The 20,633-nt window shown below is 35.8% G+C and overlaps 1 protein-coding gene across 2 annotated transcripts; it reads right to left on the bottom strand.

Annotated features, from left to right (window-relative positions):
- Positions 1-1,757: 1,757 nt before the first annotated feature.
- On the bottom strand, positions 1,758-20,103 carry LOC147872318 (uncharacterized). 2 transcript variants are annotated; one of them, XM_087356836.1, is made up of 4 exons: positions 19,885-20,103; positions 18,534-18,717; positions 18,090-18,261; positions 1,758-3,249 (listed from the first exon to the last, which is right to left on the bottom strand). In XM_087356836.1, exons 3-4 carry the CDS (start codon positions 18,259-18,261, stop codon positions 2,768-2,770), a joined length of 654 nt encoding a protein of 217 aa, XP_087212962.1. In that variant the 5' UTR covers positions 18,534-18,717; positions 19,885-20,103; the 3' UTR covers positions 1,758-2,767. The 2 variants fall into 2 exon arrangements, with proteins under 2 accessions (XP_087212962.1, XP_087212961.1); XM_087356835.1 differs by lacking the exon at positions 18,534-18,717 and having other exon boundaries at positions 19,885-20,102.
- Between the last annotated feature and the right edge of the window lie 530 nt (positions 20,104-20,633).

The raw sequence follows: 20,633 nt of genomic DNA, 5'->3' as shown, positions 1-20,633 counted from the left end.
TTTGTACATATATCTTACACAATAATCCTGCTGGTTAACATTTGTAAAATGAGATTTGAGGTTATCCAGAACACTAGAAATGTGGTAAAGATTTCCTTACCATATTTATAAAACTTTACATTCTTTGGAAGATAAATTTTACAACTGCTCTCCATTATCTAGATCAGGGGTCTCCAAACGTTTTTACAAGAGAACCATTAAATTCAGTGTTTGTGAGCTGTACTCTAAAAGTTTTCTTTAAATTATTTTATTTAGTGTTCTGTCTGGCGACAGGTCCATATGAACAGGATCCTTCCATCCTTTTCTCGGACTGGGACCTGTTCATATACGTTCTTGGCAGATGATCCAGAAGTGGTTTGCCATTGCCTTCTTCTGTGTGTGAATGGAGTAATTGTTGGGATGCCACGGAGGAAAACTCCGTGTTGCCTAGACCACGACCTTGCCCAACACAAGTTATAAATTCGGGCACAGGCTATTTTGACATTAAAATAAGGAAAATGAATTGGGAAAATTAAGATTTTTTCTGCCAGCATTGTTCCCACAAGCCATAGTTGGAGAGCCCTGGTCTACACTTCATTTGGGGTAAGTACAAAATGTGTGTCGTCATCAAGCAATATTGTACTTGTCTCTCATTGACTGATTGGCCAAAGAGGTCCTTTTTGTGCAGTTCACACATTGTAGCTGTTGTTTACAGTATCTGTGTGTTATTACACCATAGATATTAGATTATATTTTGGTGCATGTTATTTTAGTAATAGTCTGAAAGTGTAAATGTGTTAGGGCAGAGAGAGTAACTACTAGTTCTGGTAAATGTTACTATGAAGCCTTTTATTTCTTCAGCATGGATGAAAATCCTCAACCAGCTATCTCCAGTGAAAAAACATAAGCAAGGGAGAGGTTTGCATGGGGGTGAAAAAGACACTTAACTTGAAAGGGGTTAGGTTGTAAAATTCATAGTTTCCTTACAGCCATATTTTATTAAAATGTTATGACACACTTCTATACAAGTCTCAGTACTGTACGTCAGCGTTTATACTGCCATTGTTTTGTGTAATTTGTATTTTTTTCTTCTTAATGTATGCAGTACAATAAATAATGGTAAATCTCTGTAGCTTATTTTAAATTTTGTATTCCATTGAAGGGATGTGTCATGATTAAATTAATTACATAATGATGCTTGATCTCTAGGCAGTGCTATTATAAATACAGTCCACGACTGTAATCTTGAGACTTGCGGGGTGAGGAAGTGGGGTGAAGGAGGAAGGAGGAAAGATAGCGTCTGCCTTTAACGCTACAGACTTTCTGCATTCCTTGCAAGTCTCAAGATTAAAGTCGTGGACTATATATATTTTTGTATTACACTTCAATTGTGGTACAGCATAAAATGTGCCGATTGTACCAACTGCTACTTAGAGTGAAAAGTGGGAGGAATACACTAACATAAAATTTCTTATGAGTCTGCTTTCTATCACATCTTAATATTATTTATAAGCGAATAGTATAATAAGCAAACAAGTCCTGCCAAAAAAAAAAAAGGTTTTATTAGAAGTTTTGAGCTATCATTTAAAATCCATGGTATTGTGTCATTGAATATGAAATTTAAATATGTCATCTATAGAGAAGGAACTTGTTTTAAAGAAATCTTTATAAATGCACTGTAGCTTGAACCCTATTTTGTATAGTTATAAGTATACTTAATTACATAGTTTGTATTAATTTCTTTTTTATTGTAGATATGAAGTTACAAAAAAAGAATATTGTAATTGATCTTATGTTTTATTATATCTTAAATATTCACAGGTTACATAACTTAACTTTTCATAATATATTGAAGTGCAAAGTAATGTTTTAGTGCATTTCTATAATTGCTCAAAACAAGACTGTGATTATGAAGTCAGGTATTGTAGAATTAGTTCTAAATGTAATTTATAATGAGTCACTGTATCACATCAAAATAACTCTTACTAGTGATATATATATTTTGTCTAATTTCAATTCTTCTATACTTGTGATTTTTATCTATGATTTATTTATTTATTTTTTCAAATTTTGAAGTAAAATATAGTATACTACCCTATATCATTAACCTTTCATCCAATAGAAATAGAGCAGTAACTAATAAAGGGCTTGTTCTCTTTCCTGCATTTATGCTCACATATATTGAGTACCATTTTCATGAAACTAGTTCGATGAATTGGCAGAATGTTAAATCTTATCATGAACCTCACATTTTTTTAAATCTTGAAACAGTTTGAGGCTTCATAAAATTCCTTTTATGTCAACAAAAATTTGATCACACATATTCTATGTTCTTAAGAATACAAAGACTCAGTGGCCTGGCGTCAGCATATTCTGGTTATATATTAAACTAGTCTATGTACTTTGTTATATTCTCTTAAAATAACGACCGCTTTTGTCTAAATAATTTGCCAAATAACCCTGTTTAAATTAACTTAATTAGCTGATTTAACATTTAATAAGAGTCAAGTGATTTCTCTTGTTGAATATAATTTATTCAGTGTGCATAATTGCGTTTTCAATTGGAAAAGCACAGAGCAGTAAGATCTTCAGATTTATAAATTCAAACAACGTGATTATCACAAACTTAATAGTTCTACTACCCTTTCATTTCATTCTTCCTCAAGAAACTTGCATTTTGGACAGTGGATACTGTACAAGTTTCCTTATAATTTTCTTAGCTATCTTCATTTTATACACTTTCTTCATATTTAAAAGTATTTCTTGAGTCAAAATATTTCTGTACAATTCAGTCAGTTTTACTCTGTTCTTCATCATCTTTCTTTTCCTCTCCATCTCCAGTCTCTGTTTTTTCTTCTCCTGCTTCCATGTTATTCTCCCCTTCCTCTTCTTTTTCTTCTTCACCTCCTTCCTTCTTCTCTTCTCCCTCTTCTTTCACACCTTCTTCTGCTTCCACTTCTTCTATTCCTTCAGCAGGTGCTGTATCTGAAACAGAAGCATCCTCGATAGTGTCCTCTCCAGCTTCTTCAGTTTGTTCCTCTGCTTCATCTCCTTCACCAGCTGCTGCTGGTGTTTCTGTCTCATCTTCTTCTTCATTTGATTCTCCCTTTTCCATATCTACATCGTTTTCTTCAGAAGACGGCACTAGATTATCAATCTTTGTTTTTACACCTTCCACTGCAGACTGTACTGCGTCTTTTGCTTCGTCCATTTTATCTCCTGCCATTTCTGCTGCTGAGCTGACTCTCTCCTTCACTGCATCACCAGCTTCTAGAATAACGATTACATCTGAATTCAGTAAGTGTGTTAGGAAGAAAGAATGTGTCGCTACTCTGTTGGTGGGAATGTTACCAGATGCCCTCGTTTGGAATTGATGTAATTATCGATTGGAGCTCGCAGTCAAAATGCTGTCTGGGAAATTAATGATGTTGATCATATGAAATGTTTCTTTGATAAACTGTACAGTTCCTATTCGGCTTCACCTAGGGCCGTGAAGGGGAGGTGCGCCGGGGGCATTGCTCCCGGTCCCCCTAAGTGAAGGGACTCGCAGATGAACGAGTTATCAAAAATGTTGGAGGGATCCCCGAATGGAGATTTGCCCCCGGGCCCCTAGATACCTTTTTACGGCCCTAGCTTTACCAAAACCCCAGCATGAACTACGTGTGTTAGGAGTGAGGTGCATTGCATCAAGTGTTTGCATGATTACAGTGTTCTCGTTAGTCATTTGGAGGCCTCTACTGATGACCCAGAGACGTTAAAGAGAAAGCCACCTACAAGGGACTTAAATCCTTACCAGTATTCATTTTATACTAAATATGGGTCTTTATTGAATGCATTGATGGGAATTAAGAATCGTTCTGCGTCACTACTGAACGCCCATAAGCTCTTGGTAGTCGAATACCATGTGTTTGAGTTAATATGTTCTAATGCAAGAGAGCTTTTTTAACAGGCTCTGAATTACGCTGCTCCATGGATCTTTCAGGGTATCCCTGAAGAAAGTAACAGAAATAAAACAAGGCCATTTATTCGGTTTTTGTGAATACTTAAACACGTGGATGCTAACAACAAAGGCTGTACGTTGTTCTAAGACTGGCAGCACTGAAGGCAAATCCAAGTAGGGCAGACAAGCCTAAAATGGCATAGCTTCGTAAAATGGCACTCCTGTGTTGCTGACTGGTGTATTTATCTAATGGTTTTTTAATTTTGCGCCGTTAGATTGCTCATGTTGGAACTCAACTCCAGTAAAAAAAAAATGACGTGTTGAGAGCGCTATTTTCAAGTAAGCGCAGCCAACTTCGGGTAAAATGGCATACAAAGAATGTGTGTGAACCCAGTTCAGACCTAATAGCACAGAGTATTTTACTTTGTTAGTCGATGTGTTTGCTTGTTTCTTCTCGATTGAGTGCTTTAAAACTACGTTATGAAGAAGTTAACTTTTACTACATTTTGAACTTGATTATTTGAGTGTGGTTTTTCTTTGTCATTAATAGGAACGTGCTGTTTTCTGTTAACTCCGCTGTGCCTAATGTGTTGTTATACTCGTGATGAAATTGGATCTTAATTAGTAAACATAATAGTCCATAAGAAGGGTGTGAATTTATCATTTTACCAAGGTTTTGAACGTATATGACAAACTATAGACATTCGCGATAATATTTATTTTTCTATATGAAGAGTAGTTGCAAATGAAACAAACATTTCTTCACACTGCATAAACATTACAGAGGTCAGCTATAATGTGTTAAACCGATTTATATTTATAGCACGTAATTTTAGGTCAGTGTTTCCTACAAGAAACTGATTAAGTGTTTGGAAGTTCTTGGTGAAACGAAATTGTCGACAAATTCAGACATTTGTTTTTCAGACGACTACATGATACCGGGAGTTGTTATACAATTTACTCGAGGTTTTCTCTTTGTATTATCCCCTGGACCAGCCATAGCACTAAAAAGTCAAAATGGTCTAAAGCCTGTATTTGACGTAGTAGTGTGAGCGTTTGTTTAGTTGTGTGGATATCTTCACTCGTATTTGGATATCGCCGATTAAAAACTCTCTCCAACTTTATATTTATTTTAAAAGAAAACAATAGCAGACCTCCTGTGTAATATTTTCGCCCAGATGCATTCGTTCAGATTTTAATTGGGAGGGGAAGTCACGTTTTGTTACGGCAAGACAGTGGCGCCTTACTAAAAAAAAATAAGGATCTCTCTGAAGTAGAAACACTGTCTAATTCATCAGAAATTTCAGTTATGCATATAAGGTCTGTATATAATCTTTCGAATTTTCATGTTATGTATATTTTTTTTTGTCGTAATGGAATACTTTTTAAATTAGAGAATGTTTCCAGAAGGGAAATTCCTTTTTCTCACTTGTCCCAGAAACTTCTAAATTTCCATTTAGAGCATGCATGCATGTCTTCAGGTATTACGATAAGGAAAACAGGCTAAAAAGTACCAAGATGTGTTGACCTTCATTGGCGTGTCCAATTTCACAAACGTCTGCCATTTTGTGTCTATAATATTGGGTTCAGAAATTGAAAAGGATACTTTCTGTTAGTGCAGAACATAAACTGAAATCTGTTATGTGGAGTCTCTGCCCTCTCGCCAGACTCCGCCCAGATAACGACCTTTTGTTGACGTTCGATATGTTTTCATATCGATTTTCGTTAGGAGCCACAAGATGGTAGTGTGATAATAAATGATTTATCAACAAAGCCGTTACTTTCCCTCACGAAACGAGAGTACGCAATAGGAAGTTTATTTTAAACATTGATGAAGATTGAATGTCACTAGATGATTTTGGGGCGGAAGTCATCAATTTCTAACAATCGCACAAGGAAGAGATAATCCGAAAATTGCTTAATAATTTATCAGGAGGCAAGGACATATTTGTAGGGTCAGTTACTACACAAGTAGGGGAATGAGAAACGTGATTTCATTTAAAATTCCTGTGCACGTCTGCTTCGGAATCTTTACAAGTTCCCGGCAAAAGACGCTGTGGCAGAATGGTACAGTTTGTATCACGTTATATAAAAGATAAGATATTTTTAATAGCATTTATAAAGTAAATCAACTTTACCGTTCCTTTATAATTCATATGTATTCGTTGTTTCACTGAGCTTACAGAATTAAGGCATAATCCGATATTTTCTATGCTGATAACAGTGGGCTAGGATAACTAGCAACAAATTAACATGAGATTAGCGCCAACCCCTGACTTACGTCAGACAAAATATAGATTATTTGTTAAACTGTGTACATAACGTTTATTTGAATTTTTACATTTTCCTGATCATAAAAGTTCTCTTCCCTAAACGTTTACCTGTTGCTTTCAAGATTTATATTTCCAGGAAAGTACCATTAAGGTTATATGTATAGAAAATGTCCTCATTTGAATATTTTGTGCATTCCGAAATGGATTTCAATGCATCACTTGTTTCACACAACGTGTTAGCTTCAGATTTTAATTTTTAAAATCTGATGCTGTTGTTTTTATTTATTTGTCGTTATTATTACTCATTTATTTAAAATGTGAAACAGCACATAGACGTATGTGTTATTGCTGCAGTTGAAACTGCAAGACTGTAAAGAGAATATTAAAGCTTTAATCACGTAAGGCAAGAAATTCTACATTACTGGAAACAAAGCTGTGTTCTTGCATTTAATCATTGTGTACATCCATAAGCCAGATTTAGAAACAGTGTGTAATATTACAACATAATTTGAATAGTATTTCCTTTTATCTTATATAATAAATTATTATAAAAATAAAAAAGTTGTCTGGACAAAAGTCATAAGTGATTTAAAATACTGAATATTCGATTCTGAAGAGAGTACAATTACGTAAACAAAATCCAAGTATAATAAAGGTCATTTACAACTCAAGTAAGTTATTGAGGTCCTTTGCTAGTGCAATAAACCCGTATTTTAAATCATTCCTTTTTCGTCTACGTCTGTTCCAAATGCAATTAGGTTCTGCTTTATGGCGCCAAGAAATAATCTGACCCTATTCTGGTGGTAGTTATAAATAGTACAAAATCCATCAGTGTGATATAGAAGTGCCACATTTAGAATAAGTCAGATACACATAGAAACATCGATCGGTCCTGCCAACATCTGTACTTATTCTTAGGGTAAAACAAGAAAAGAACTAGGGATTACTCAATTCTTGGACTTTGTAGGTCGTCTGGTATTCAAAAGAACATGGTGTTTCGGAAACTTTATCTGTTTCCGTCCTCAGGTGAAAAGGTCAGTTACTGCACTGAGGTCAGCTCTTTCTGAGTAGGTGCCCCTTCCCTTTTCAGCTGAGAACGGAAACAGATCCAATTTCCGAAACGCCATGTTCTTTTGAATACCAGACGACGTACAAAGTGCAAGAATTTAGTAATCCTGAGTTTAACACACCATTCCATTACCAGTACCCTTCAAAATTTAAAAAAAGAGAACTGACTTGCTTGCGACAGTCATTAATTGGGTCCTTGCGATCGGTTGGAAACCACTGCACTAACGATTTCAAAATTACAAAAATATGAAGATATTTCCATTTATTCATTAACCAAACCTTACCGTAATTACAATTCTCGATATAAGCAAAACCCTTCATGAAATGTTAATATTCGCACAGGTAGTCAAAAAATCCCCCCTTTTGTGGAACCCGAAATTTTATTACCTTGATTACAAAAGCCCGTCACCTGTCCATATTTTGAGCCTGTTGAATCCACTCCACACCTCACACCCTATTTCATTAAGATCAATTTTAATGTTATCCTCCCAAGTACGACTTTTTTTTAAAAATCGTCTCAAATCTTCAGGTTTCCCGACCAAAACTTTGTGTGTGGTTCTCATTTCTCCCATGCGTAGTACATACTCCGACCATCTAATTCTTGATTTGATTATCCTGATGGTATGTGGCTTTTAAAAATGTAATATTTAACTCATAAATTATTCATTTGAAACAAGAGCAATTTATCAATTCCTCTATTAAATTATTTAAAACATTTATATTATATGACCTGCAGTTTTATTAGCGTGAAAATGTATTCAGTTGAAAAACGCGCTCAAATGTTCTATAAGATCGCCATAGAATCAGAGCTGTATGTTGTCAGTTGTAACCCACTACAAAGGTGCAAAGACCCAGATAACCCAGGTAAAAGATGGTAGGGGTATATATACATAAAAACATGGAGGCGATGGTGGCGGCGTAATCATTACATGATTTGCATATTCCCCATCCTGTCTATGCGCTACTGGTTTTACAACCTATTTACCACGCAAGAGATATCAGGATAAGATTTCTGAACATCACACGACTCTATGACGTTAATGGTACACGTTCTTGAAGCACAATGAAATCCCTGTGATTAGAACTTCTTTGGTATTTTCTGTTTTTCCCCAACTTTTGACGAAATATCGATTTAGATTTCTCTAATAGTTAGGCACCTCCTGCAGTTTTGCCGCTGGAATTTTACACTTGTAAAATTTTAGAGTGAAATACGCCTAAATATTTTAAGAACTTCTATCAAAGGCCTTATGTCCCCAAATTTTTGTTAGTCCTTATAAATAATCTAAGAGAAATTATAAAGTAATAATTGTACCATTTAATGATATTTTAGTGTATAATTTACAATATCATTTTACCCCTAAATTAAAGTTCCAACCTCAAAGTTTGGCATTGTCATGTTGGTAATTTTTAACAAATAAAAATACTACCTACAATCTCCATACACGATTTCGCGTTTCTAACTCCGTTTCATTAGTTACCGCCATCAATTGCAAATCTAAATATGCCTATATTTTTCAAGGCCGACATGTTGGTATTTTAAATTCTACAACTGAACAACTGTTTAATACTTTTAGAAGCTCAATCTGTTGCAACACAGCATTTCAGAATTCTGATGCAAATTAACTAATGCCGCGCCAAACCCAGTAGTTCACACACACACACATGTTTCCTACATACGAAACTCCCTGATCGTCCTACATTTTAGGTACGTCCATTCAATAATTCAGCCGTGCATGTGTCTCCGTGATCGCTTTCACCGTTCACCTGACTGACATTGATTTCAGGTTTCGGCCAAAATAAAATCTCCCGAAAGGGTGGCTTTACGACTTTCACATAAATTGATTCAACATGGCAACTGATTTAAATAAAATAACATCTCATAAACCTAGTTTAGAAAATTAGATTTCGAATTTAACGTACGTATTTTAATTTTATTATTACTTATTGTAGTACTGGAAAACAATGTAAATATCACTTTAGAATCTCATAGATTTTATTTTATTTGTAGTTATACTCTTCATCACATATTATTGTGATCTTATGGAGGATGAGATTTGTGGAGATTATAGCATGCATGGAGGAGTTGATATATTAATGCAAGTTTTTTGTTGAAAAATCTTAAAGAGAGGACTTTGGCGTGGATGGAAGGCTAATATTAAAATGGATCTTAAATAAATAGGATGTGAGGTGTGGACTAGATTCATGTAACCCAGGATTTCGACCAGCGGCGGTCTCTTGCTAACCTAATCAAAGCTGTATTTTCCACGTCTGTACCGATGCGTTGTTCAGAGCAGAGCATCGTTAAACAAAGAAAAGCTAGTGTAATATTGAAAGGAGGAATGTAGCGCTACAGTTCTTGCCGCGTTGAGCGCGAGATCGCGTGCGACATGAGAGATAAGAACCCTCTACGTAAAAGTGGCAGAAGTCTCATCCGTCAGTCGTCAGCTGTTACAAACATTCCATTGGCGGCTTTGCAGCTGATGCGTTCTTTACGGAGCTTGTATCTCATGTCACTGGTTTTCAGCCCATTCGTAACTCTGTGAACTGATCGTAACGAAATTTATCATTGACATCTCCTACTCAAATTATCTGATGAAAGTGTAAAATATGGAGAAAGTGTTACGACGTCTCTAAGGATATTACAACAATTTTGATTCTTAATCTGTCGATGTTGATATTCTAGGTGTGAAGCCATGTGGATTTGTAGGTATATACCGACGTTTCTAATGTACGACATCCTCCCTGAAGATGGAAGCAATATTTTCCTCCGAAACGTTGGTATCCACCTACAAGACCACACTTTATTGCAGCCCAGAAGGCCGACCTAGATATCTTCACCGCCGTGAAAAGCTAAGATTTTATATAGATTTTTAATCGTTTTCGACTTCGTGTTAATTCAATCAATAAACTACATCATTGGATAATTTGTCTTTTAATTGCAAACGCCGTACCTGTGAGCTACTGCGTTGAATGTTGTATTGTTGCCTTGTATGAGCAGCAGTTTTATAAGGAAAGAATGCCTGATATATGTGTCATATAAAATATTGCATTCAACCCTAGCTTTTAGCTTTGTATTTATCACGCGATAAAAGACAAATATTTGCCTTTGTTTTATCTGACCAATGCCTCTTGGATCGTTCTGCACTTAAGTGCAAAACAAGTTGCCCACTATTGTCTCTAGCATCAACACGAGGCATAATTATGGCTGAAATATACGAGCACTGCAACTGGGAAGGAAGTAAAATTTGTTTATAAATCGATACAAAACTTCATTTTTTTTTATTTCATATTTGCAGATAAGTTTTTCATCATCTGATAAAGTGTTTGTATAAAGAGTCGGCTGAGCTATTTTTTTCTAGCGGAAACTCTCCACATTTGTTTACCTGGTTTGAATCTCTCCCAGGGTACGTACCCTTTCCGAATAATTTTATGATTTTCTGTCATTCTAGAACAACTTCGAGGTTTTAATATAAACAGATCACTGCCGCTTTTTATTACGCCCTTCTTAACCCATCTTTATAATCCTGCAGCTGTGATTTATTCAACAACGCTCTCTCAACTACATGGGTTATATAGCACAGACTGAGGAATTGCCTTGTGAATGATGCATAGGGGACAGTACTGAAGAATGCGGCCTTGGCCTGTTTTAAGGTATTATTGCGGCTTCACTTTGATGTATGTATGAAAATCACAGAGAATCTCAGTCAAGATAATCAGTTCCGGGGAAAAGAATCAAAATCGGTGGCTCCTGAATATGAAATAGAACATCCGACGCCTATGCAGTTGACACAGCGTCCTTGGGCTGAATGAATTAGAAAATAACTTCACATTTCTGACAGATTTTCATGGTTTTACTTAGTACATCCAGGCGATTGCTAATATCCTACCCTGTAACATAACGATCGTTCGATAATATATAACGTTTGTTTCGTAATCAGCGTCATTACGTAACCTAATAATAAATTAACCCTTTGAATCCGAAGCTAGTCTCAATAACATTTAAAAATACGGTCCGTACCTCAAAGAAAACAACCTGTCACGATCAATTTGTTAATTATGTTCAGGTAAATAATAACTCTTTGCAGTGAGAATCATTATGAACCCATAAATATATTCTATTGGCAAAACGCAGAGTCACTGAATGTTAAAGTAAGTGGTACATATAATTATCATTCTATATGATTTGAAGCTTTCACGGCGACGAAACTCAATAAAATCTTGAATTATCATTCTGCCAGAAGAGGTTAATACACGCAGTATTTTCCGTGTAAATAGATTATAACCTGTTTAAATTACGCGCGTATTGAAATATCCTATTCTTATTCATTTACATTTATCATTCACACAAACGACTTTCTGTAGACGATCGAAACGAAGAGAAAAATTAAAACACTAAAAGGAGAAATAAACTAAGGAACAAGAGAAGTGAAACGACCTCCCTCTTTAATAACAATTTGTTGATTTTCATGCAAAACAAATTAGTTCCACCCTTCTTGTTTTTAAATAGCTGGCACTTCAATTGCTGTACTCCCTCCAAAATAGGCAACTTATTGTTCACCTTTGAAAAGCGGGTCGGTCGCACGTCCAGGCGCATATTAAAGCCTGAAGGTCAAATCCGAGACGCCAGGTTAATAACGAGAAGGTGAACAATTGATAATAACACTTATGCAAAATTCTGGCTGTGAAACACATGATGTAACTGCTAAAGCCTTACTATATTTGTGTACGATTATCCATATCGATGTTAAAACGAGTGGGAGGTGGGGATTAATACTATGAGATAAATTAAACGAGCGTTCTGGTGTAGTGGTAACATTCAGGTAGTACCCGGTTCGAATATCGGTCATATTACTGACTATTCTGGCTGTAACTTATCGTGTTTTTCGTTGCATTTAATTATGCAGGCATACCTACGTAAACACACATGGTTGACACGTTTGCTGTGTGCATGAAATGCTGATATGTTTTAAGGCCTCATTAAAATCCGAGCTTTATCTATCTATTTATCTTTTTCAAATCCTTGTTGCTTGAATAATGAAAGAGAATATTCATCAGAGAATTGAAAACAGGTCTGATCTGAAGGCAGTTAAGTTGGAAATATTGTGGATGGAAATTTACAGGATTATTTGAAATGGAATGTGGAATTCATAAGAGTTTCTTTTGACTAATATATTGCACTTTTTAATTTGTCCGGAGATAGGGATTAGCTCTATCTAGTGGGCCCAACTGAGTAGGAACCTGAAGACGGAGATAGAGCCCCATCTCCGAAACGTCGTTTTACGTTTTTTACGTTTTATTACTAGACGATGGATAATATCCAAGTAAATTTTTATTCAATTGACTCTTCACCATCGTCAAGAAGTTTTAGATTTAATATATTGCATGTTGTGTCTGACCAGTGTTCAGAATATTTTGTTACGGAAACGGAAGTTACAGAAATAGAGGCTACTAGGTCTTTTAGTTTGTCAAATAAGCGGTGGTTTTCACTCCCACGTAGATACTTAACATTCAGCTATGGTTGTGTGAGACGTACATACATTTGCATTTACATACTCGCTGTAGAATTATGACGCATAATGAAAGAGCTTTTTGCTACTGAAGTTGTTGAAACTGGTGCATGCTTTATGTTGTTTATTTCATGGTTTGCGTAGTGTTGATTAATTTTTACCTCAGCATACCAAATTCTTGGAGATATAATTTCAGTAACAGCATCTCGAAACAGATACCAATTACTAGATATTAGCCGGTTTATTGCGAGATTTCGTTGTATTATTGGGTGTGGCCAGCTAAAAATGGGAGTGTATGGAATAATTTTATGTCGGATTTAGACCGTGTTGTATGTAATGTAGGTCAGGTACACAGATCAGTTGCCTTATGGCCGAAAACAACGAATCTGGTGCTTCAGTGACAGTTCTGCGCCCTCGGTTTGTCAAAACACCAAAACAGTATTCAAAATGTTATCAACTTCAATTTAACATAATTTTAGACTTTATTCACGAGTTATATAACATGTGTGACAGACTAGAAAGAAGGATAGGACCACATATTGTTTACCTGGGCTTTAGATTCAAATAAATGTCTTATTCACTCTGCAGATTCTTTACTCCCCCCTCCCCCCGTACACATTGAATAAGATGTAAGATGGACCTCACACAATGGTGAAGATACACAAATCTAACCTATTTCTTCCAGCTTGCAGTCAGTGTGAATGAGCTGAGCTAGCCGAGATCAAACCTGTCTATTGCTTGGGTTTGGCTTAACATTATGAAGAGCGCAATTATTTTACGACGTTAATATCATAGCACGTAGAAAAAATGTTGGCCACGCGAAGTCTATATTTAGCTTTCTTTTTGATGACAATAACTAATGACCCATTGCAGCTACTAACATGGAATTTTGTGTAAAGGCAGAACAAATGCGTACCTACAAGTGTCACAAATGTTAGATATTACAAATATTTTATTAGGTTATGTCTTGGTAATATAGAGTTTCTATACGGATACCAGTGGACATGAAATACTGAATAGCTGTGTAATTATTTTTTATAAACCCTTCTAACTTTTGTAGATAAACGAAAGGGATTTTGGAGGACAGTAGGTTTTATAAGTTACTTCCAGAATTTGTTACTAATAAAAACCTAACGAACGCCACAACGCAGAGGTCTTATTAAAAAGGCTACGAGTAATAATAGTAAGTTCAGCTAGTCAATAAATCCCCCCCCCCTTTATATGGAACCCGAAGGCTCATTAACGTGTTCACGAAACGTCGCCACCTGTCCCTATCCTGAGCCAGATTAATCCAATACACATCCCCAAACCCTGATTTCCTAATATTCAGTGTTATATTATTCTTCCACCTATAATTACTTCTTCCGTATGGAATCTTTCTTTTAGGTTTTCCAACCTAAATGTTTTACGACATTCTAATGTCCTCCGTGCGGGCTTCGTGCCCCACCCATCTCATCCTCCATGATTAAATTGCCCTAATAATGTCTGGTGAAGGGTACAAGCTATGGAACTCCTCATTAAGCAGTTTTCTTCGGTTTCCAACCACTTGATTCCTTTTAGGTCCATATGGATTTAAATTCTTGTTTTATGTTGATAATCGCAAGTAAAAAACTCATTTGTATTTACTGCAATGTAGCAATTAAATCAGTTCAGTAAAATTAGAGCAAAGAATGATTGAACTTCATTTGCGGAGTTCTCAGTAAAATCCAGAGTTTGCTGTTTGTTGTTACTGGATTTGCCCTTATGCCAGACTTGCCTTCACTTTGTGTATAGATTTTGGACGGATGCCTGATATAGCAGTATAATAATTATATATTGAGTAGATGAAATGCCACTGCCAAATTCAGAATAATTTAATCTAGGTTTAGTTTTAAGTTTTAAGTTTTCGTTTTTAATGAGTTGACATCCAATAATAACAATCGAACTTGATTCGACATTAAACCGGTACCCAACGTCTTGTATAGTTCTTACTGAGGCAAAATATTCCGCTTGTCTTTTCAAGCGTATAATTAACAAATATGTAAAACCGCGGAAATGTTTTTCCCATTGTCATATTTTTTCTTTAATTACCTTTATGTTATCGCGACTAAGTTCCACATGAATTCCACTCAAACCTTTTAGCGTTAACATAAACCTTGTCATTCATCGACGTTAAATTCATTGTTTCTGACGTTCAGCGGCTATGAAGTCGCGTGATTCGATGTTCTATTGTTCGTGCTATTTTGACCGATGGTCAGAAGGGGTCTGACCGTGTTATCTGGACTCCCACAACCCCTGCTGAAAGTCAGAACTGGATCGAAGGGCCCAGTTCATTGGCCTAACATTTTATTAAACTTAACCCAAGTCGTATCTCCGTCAGATCTTAACTGGTTCATCGATTCCCTCCCCCTCCTCCTCCTCCTCCTCTTGTCCACATTATAACTTCCTATTTGTCGTAAGTCTTCATTTAATCGATGACAACGCATTCTGCACATGATTCACAGTACAAGGTGATTCATAATTATTATAAGTCTCAGGTTCGATTCAAGATACCAACATCACCCTTCACGTAGTTCAAACTTATTTAACAGCGGATTTCAGGTACTCATGACGAAAAGTACAAGTAGAACCGTATAATCTGGTAGGAATTTATCGACGTCTTAAGGGTATTTGCTGCCTCCATCATCAGGGCGATGATCGTAAATTAGTTTGGGAAGGGTGTCGAATGAAACCGCCGTGATCGATTTAAGGTTATATTCTGACGTTCGACAAGAGGGAATAGTACAATTCAGTCACCGACAGCCAGGAATTCGAACTGAATGTCTTCCGATGTCGAATGAGAGATATCCTCAGTCTCCTACAAATGTACAGCAGTGGAGAGAGTTCATTCAGTCGGGAGGTCCAGGTGCACAGAACGGCTAACATATATAAATATTATAAAGAGTAGTGTGAAATGTCGATGACAATGGAGATATAGCTAAGAAATTGTGGAAGTTTCCTCACTTCTTTATTATAATCCCAGAAACAGAAGGAAAATTTGAACACCAGAATGAAGATGGGTTGACCATTTTAAAATCTCAAAACACTCCCGAGTGATCTTAACATGGGGAAAGTAATAAGGATAAGTTTCTCGTGCATTTTAGCAACTTACTCCTTTTTTTCCCCTAATCGTGCACAATACTAATTCTACTCAGACTCTTCAAATGCTCTGCTTTTGTTAACTCAGACTAATTTAAAAGTGATGTTTTAGTGACATCAATGAGAGGGTTTGAACTTTGTGTTTGTCATCGTAATGCGATTGTATACATCAGTCATATTTCAAATAGACTGAAGGAACAAATAAATTATTATCGATTGTGGTCTTATGGGTTGTGCTGGTGTTTACCAGTGTTTCGAAAGAGCGTATCCCCCCCCCCATCTTCTGGGTTGAAGGTTACAGGACGTTATGTTGATACGATTTGGAGATACGTTCATCGGAAATTTTGGAAACCACTTACACGGTGGCATAACCCAAAATACCACAATCGATATCGTCACTGCCGAGAAAATCTCAGATCCCAAACAAAAGCATAACAAATGTGTGTACAATTATCATAAATGTGCATGGAAATCCAAGGTCACTTATGCAACTGCGAACTCGAATTAAACACAGGATTATCTTGACAGTTTCCCGTGGCCAGCGCTTTAACAGCAATCTCAAGCAACAATCTCGTTTTGCGAATGCGTGACTTCAACAGGTCTTGGCTTCTATGACGTCATTCACTTTTCTTTGGAATATGAAACGAGCACTTTATCAAAATGAAACAATAAATGTATTTTCCCAGATGTAATTCTTTAATAAATGGCATGTTTGAAATTTATTTTGCTATTATTTGTTTTTTTTTTGTTTGTTTAACGACGCGTTATTAACTGCGTGTCATATATCATTAAGTGGGTGGATGACTTTTGGTGATAAATGGGGAATGAAGTGAAAGTTAACGGCGTGGAAAAAGATGTCCAGAAAAATCTAAGTTTTGTGCAGATAATTTTCTTTTAAAATATAAATAATAATTAGCAAGGACAAGGAAAGAAACACAAATAAAAACTTGTATAACTATGGCTGTCGTAACACTAATACACAACTCTGAAATAAGAATTCAAAAAGAGAGAGAGAGAAATTATAGCAATTGTAGAAATAGAATTTTTTATATGTCGCTGACTGTACATTAAACGTCAAAATTAGAAATAAATTAAATATATTTATTTAAATTACAGAATTCAGAGTAAAAGATTTCTTTTGGCCTATCATATGGAAAGAATGTGACCATAACGCGTTCCTAAACAGCTGACTGATTCTAAAGTCGGTGCTTACAGATTAAGCGTGAACAATATTTTTAAATGTTAACAATTACACAAATGGCCACTGTGAGAAAATTTGATATTATATGAGGTACATTTTACGTAGCCAGAATCCGTTTTTATGAAAGTTATAACGAAATTAATCACTACAATTTTAATTTTTAATCTATAGTTCCTACTAGCCTCGTAATATTGGAGTAGTTTACGTAAATGAGTCACAAGTTCTTCCTAGAACTTCATGTTTTGAATGCAAAATTAATCGTGCCCTTCATGTGCAAAACTGTTCCATGGCACCGACTACACTCAAATGTCAAAGATAAACACTGCGAGTAGTTTTTATCGAGAGGGCTGTCCAGTGTGAAGGGGTGAATGCTCCTGTATCGACTAGAAACGAAGACCATATACTGAAAACTCCTTCGAATTTTCATTGTTGGTTTTTATTTAACTTCATGCCTCAGGAAAGATATTAAAACGTATTTAAAACCACGTTTGCGAAACAAAAAATTTCGAATCTATATAATGTAATGTTTCAAATATTCTATAAGATCTTGCGTTACAATAAATTTCAGCCAGGGTTCAGTCACCCCAGTATGTCACGAAACAAGTGACACGCGAGCGTGTTATCAAATACAGAAGAACATGAAAACATACTCGTTACGGAGAATATCCGAAGTTGATGTTATATAACAATTGACAAAATGCCGAGGTGCTTTTCTGTGACTTCCTGTCTCGGCAACAATAAGGCTAAGATTCTATTCTTATCGAATCAGTTAATTCGTGAACCGTTTATACCAGATTCCTATAAAAATACTATAAATATAAGTACGTTAATTGTTTGGTTATTTAATCAAAAAATTGTAACAAGGTTGTTTATAATTTTGCTTATGTTAGACGTTTTTCGTCTCTACCTCTTGGTTCAAACGTTACTACGATCCGCGGTTCTATAATGCGAATGAATATTTCATGATGTGGATTCATTCGTCTGTCACATGCTACTGCCTTTACCTTGAAGCTTTGAGAGGGCGCTGTCCCTGGCGTCACCTGCTACGTCCAACAGGTCGCTTGCAGACTTCTTTGCCTTAGATGCTAGGTCCGTGCCCTCTTCGATAATGCTGTCCGCTGCGGACTTCAGTTCCCCGTTACGGGACAGTGTTGGCGCACTGCTTGCGCACCCCATCTGTCAACACATATTACGCTTCTCAATCAACTACACAGGTTACACGGGATGATTGTGAAGGACTTGGAACAAAGCAGGGCCCACCACTGCCTTGACCAAATCCAGTTTTTAAAAACGTGAATGTTTCAGACGACACAAGTATCTTAATTTATTTGACTACAAACAGGATGCTACAAGGATCTCTTTTTCTTATTCAAGGCTTTATTTCCACCAACAAGTGGACAAGATACTTTTGCTTTGTAAGATTTTAAGCTGTTGGGTTATTTCCATACATTATGCACTATAGTAGCCGTCACCAAGTTGCGTGTTTCAAGGCCACGGAAGGATTTCAAACTCTCTCCCTACGGCGCGGCTGTAAGTCACCAACACAGCGTTGCTACGCTGCCAGTTCTGAGCTGTCTTCACTCGCCTGAGCTCCGCTGTTCGTGTTGCAATGTTTTACGGTTTTTCTGTAACCTTGAAGCATGAAATTTGGTGGTAGATACGAAAGGAGGCGCTGATTGTGTGCGCCATTATTGTTTTCATAGCTGATGGTTTAAAATACTATCCTTCCTTGCACTTCTTTACAACGAAGGAAACCAGATGTTTACGTGTTAATGCTTCAAAATTTTCGTGATTAAGCAAAGATATTTAATGATTTTAATTTTTATATGCTGCTTTGTTACACTTTTCAATAAAAACGTGTTTTAATTACTGCTTTGGATTCTCCCACCATTCTAGTATTGACATTTGTAGTAAACGTATAGTTACACTTAATTATATTATAAAATTAATACTTATGTTTTAGTTTATTAGCCTTTGAGTACTAATTCCATTTTTGTTTAGTATAATTATGTAATGTTTATTACAATTCGTTTATCATCTTGTATTATTTTAGTGCTGTATCTGTAATTGGTAATTTCTTGATGCAGACCACTAAAGTTAAGCACTGAAATGAACTGAACTGTTATGAACTGTATCTAAATTTTGTATCGAATAGGTCTACTTGTTTGTGTGGTTTTTTTATTTATAAAATTGAGGTCGAATTTAACTTCATGAAGGCCTAAAGTATGTTTTAGAATGTATCGATACAGATAAAAATTAATTTCCTCCGACAACTCTGTTACAGAACCATATACCAAATTTAATCTAAATCCATTGCACAGTTTCAGAGATGAAACATTCGAAAGCAGAATGAGACTAACAGAAACTTCTCCATTTCTTCGTTAATTTTGTGTTTTTCTTGCAAATAATCTACAGATTTGTTTACTTTTTATACACTAAATTTTTAAAATCACATGTTTTAAGTATAACTCATAAACTACAGTATATATTTATTTATTATTTCAGTCTATACACAAACTCGATTTTTTAAAATGTTGTTGTTAAAATTAAAATTTGGCGCTTTTCATCGTTATTACGATGTTACAATTTCAGCGCATATTATTTTACGACATGTTTCGATGCTATTGCATCATCCTCAGGTTTTTATTGTTATTTTTATCTTTAAAAGCGCCAAATTTTAATTTTAACAACAACATTTTAAAAAATCGAGTTTGTGTATAGACTGAAATAATAAATAAATATATACTGAATTCCAACACAAACATGACGCATCTAAACTACAAATCATAAACTACATACCAGTGTTTTTTATTTATTATGGGCTGATTGTCAATAATCGACGCTAGGCGCTCCGTTCTTCGATTGTTAAACAAGTTTCAAACAACTCACTCATTTTGTTACGTCACAACAAGAATACCTGTCCATCAGAGATGATTGTTGCGATGTTAGTCCAACGCGTCATTGGAATGCAGCGACACGACGCGGAGGGGCATCGATCACTGACCAGTTGCATGCGCGTTGCTGCGCGTGTGGGCAGACACGGCGTTGTATTTTCCCGCTACCGCTCTAACTTTTATTGTTTTTTATAAGTACCCAAATCACATTTTCTTTCTTCGATGTAGATAAATGACTTTTACGCGGAATTGTTTTGAAACATACCCACTGACTAATCGTTCTACGAACGTTAAATTAACCAAATGTCGCGGTATTAACCTTAATTAATAACGCTAAAATTGGTTAATTTAACGTTAATTAAACCTAACCTAACCTAACCTAACAACTAAGTTCGCCATCTGACACGATCCTAAGCAAATTTTATTCAACTTTTATCGTTAGCTATAAACTGTCTCCCAAACATCCATTTTAGTATTATCCTCCAATATCTTTCTTTGTCTTGCAGCTGGAACGTTTTTCAAGTAGTTCCTCACCAAAATTCCACATGCATATCTAACTTCTTGCATCCAAACCACGTTTTCAGTCCAGTGTGGCGTCCTATAATTCGCTATTTTAACAATACTAAGTGATCTACATAGATATTTTTATTTGGT

Source organism: Zootermopsis nevadensis, unplaced genomic scaffold (genome assembly GCF_977971745.1).
Source record: "Zootermopsis nevadensis isolate Lab colony 2312 unplaced genomic scaffold, Znev_1.0 Znev_ptg000028l, whole genome shotgun sequence".
NCBI lineage: Eukaryota > Metazoa > Arthropoda > Insecta > Blattodea > Termopsidae > Zootermopsis > Zootermopsis nevadensis.
The sequence above is the reverse complement of the archived record's forward strand: the minus strand, read 5'-3'. Positions and strand labels throughout refer to the sequence as shown.

Excerpts from the sequence above, each read along its gene's own strand:
- LOC147872318 (XM_087356836.1), bottom strand. The coding sequence starts at position 18,261 with ATGGGGTGCGCAAGCAGTGCGCCAACACTGTCCCGTAACGGGGAACTG. Across the intron at positions 3,250-18,089 it reads CGCCCTCTCAAAGCTTCAAG|AAGCTGGTGATGCAGTGAAG; the intron begins GTAAAGGCAGTA and ends TCGTTATTCTAG.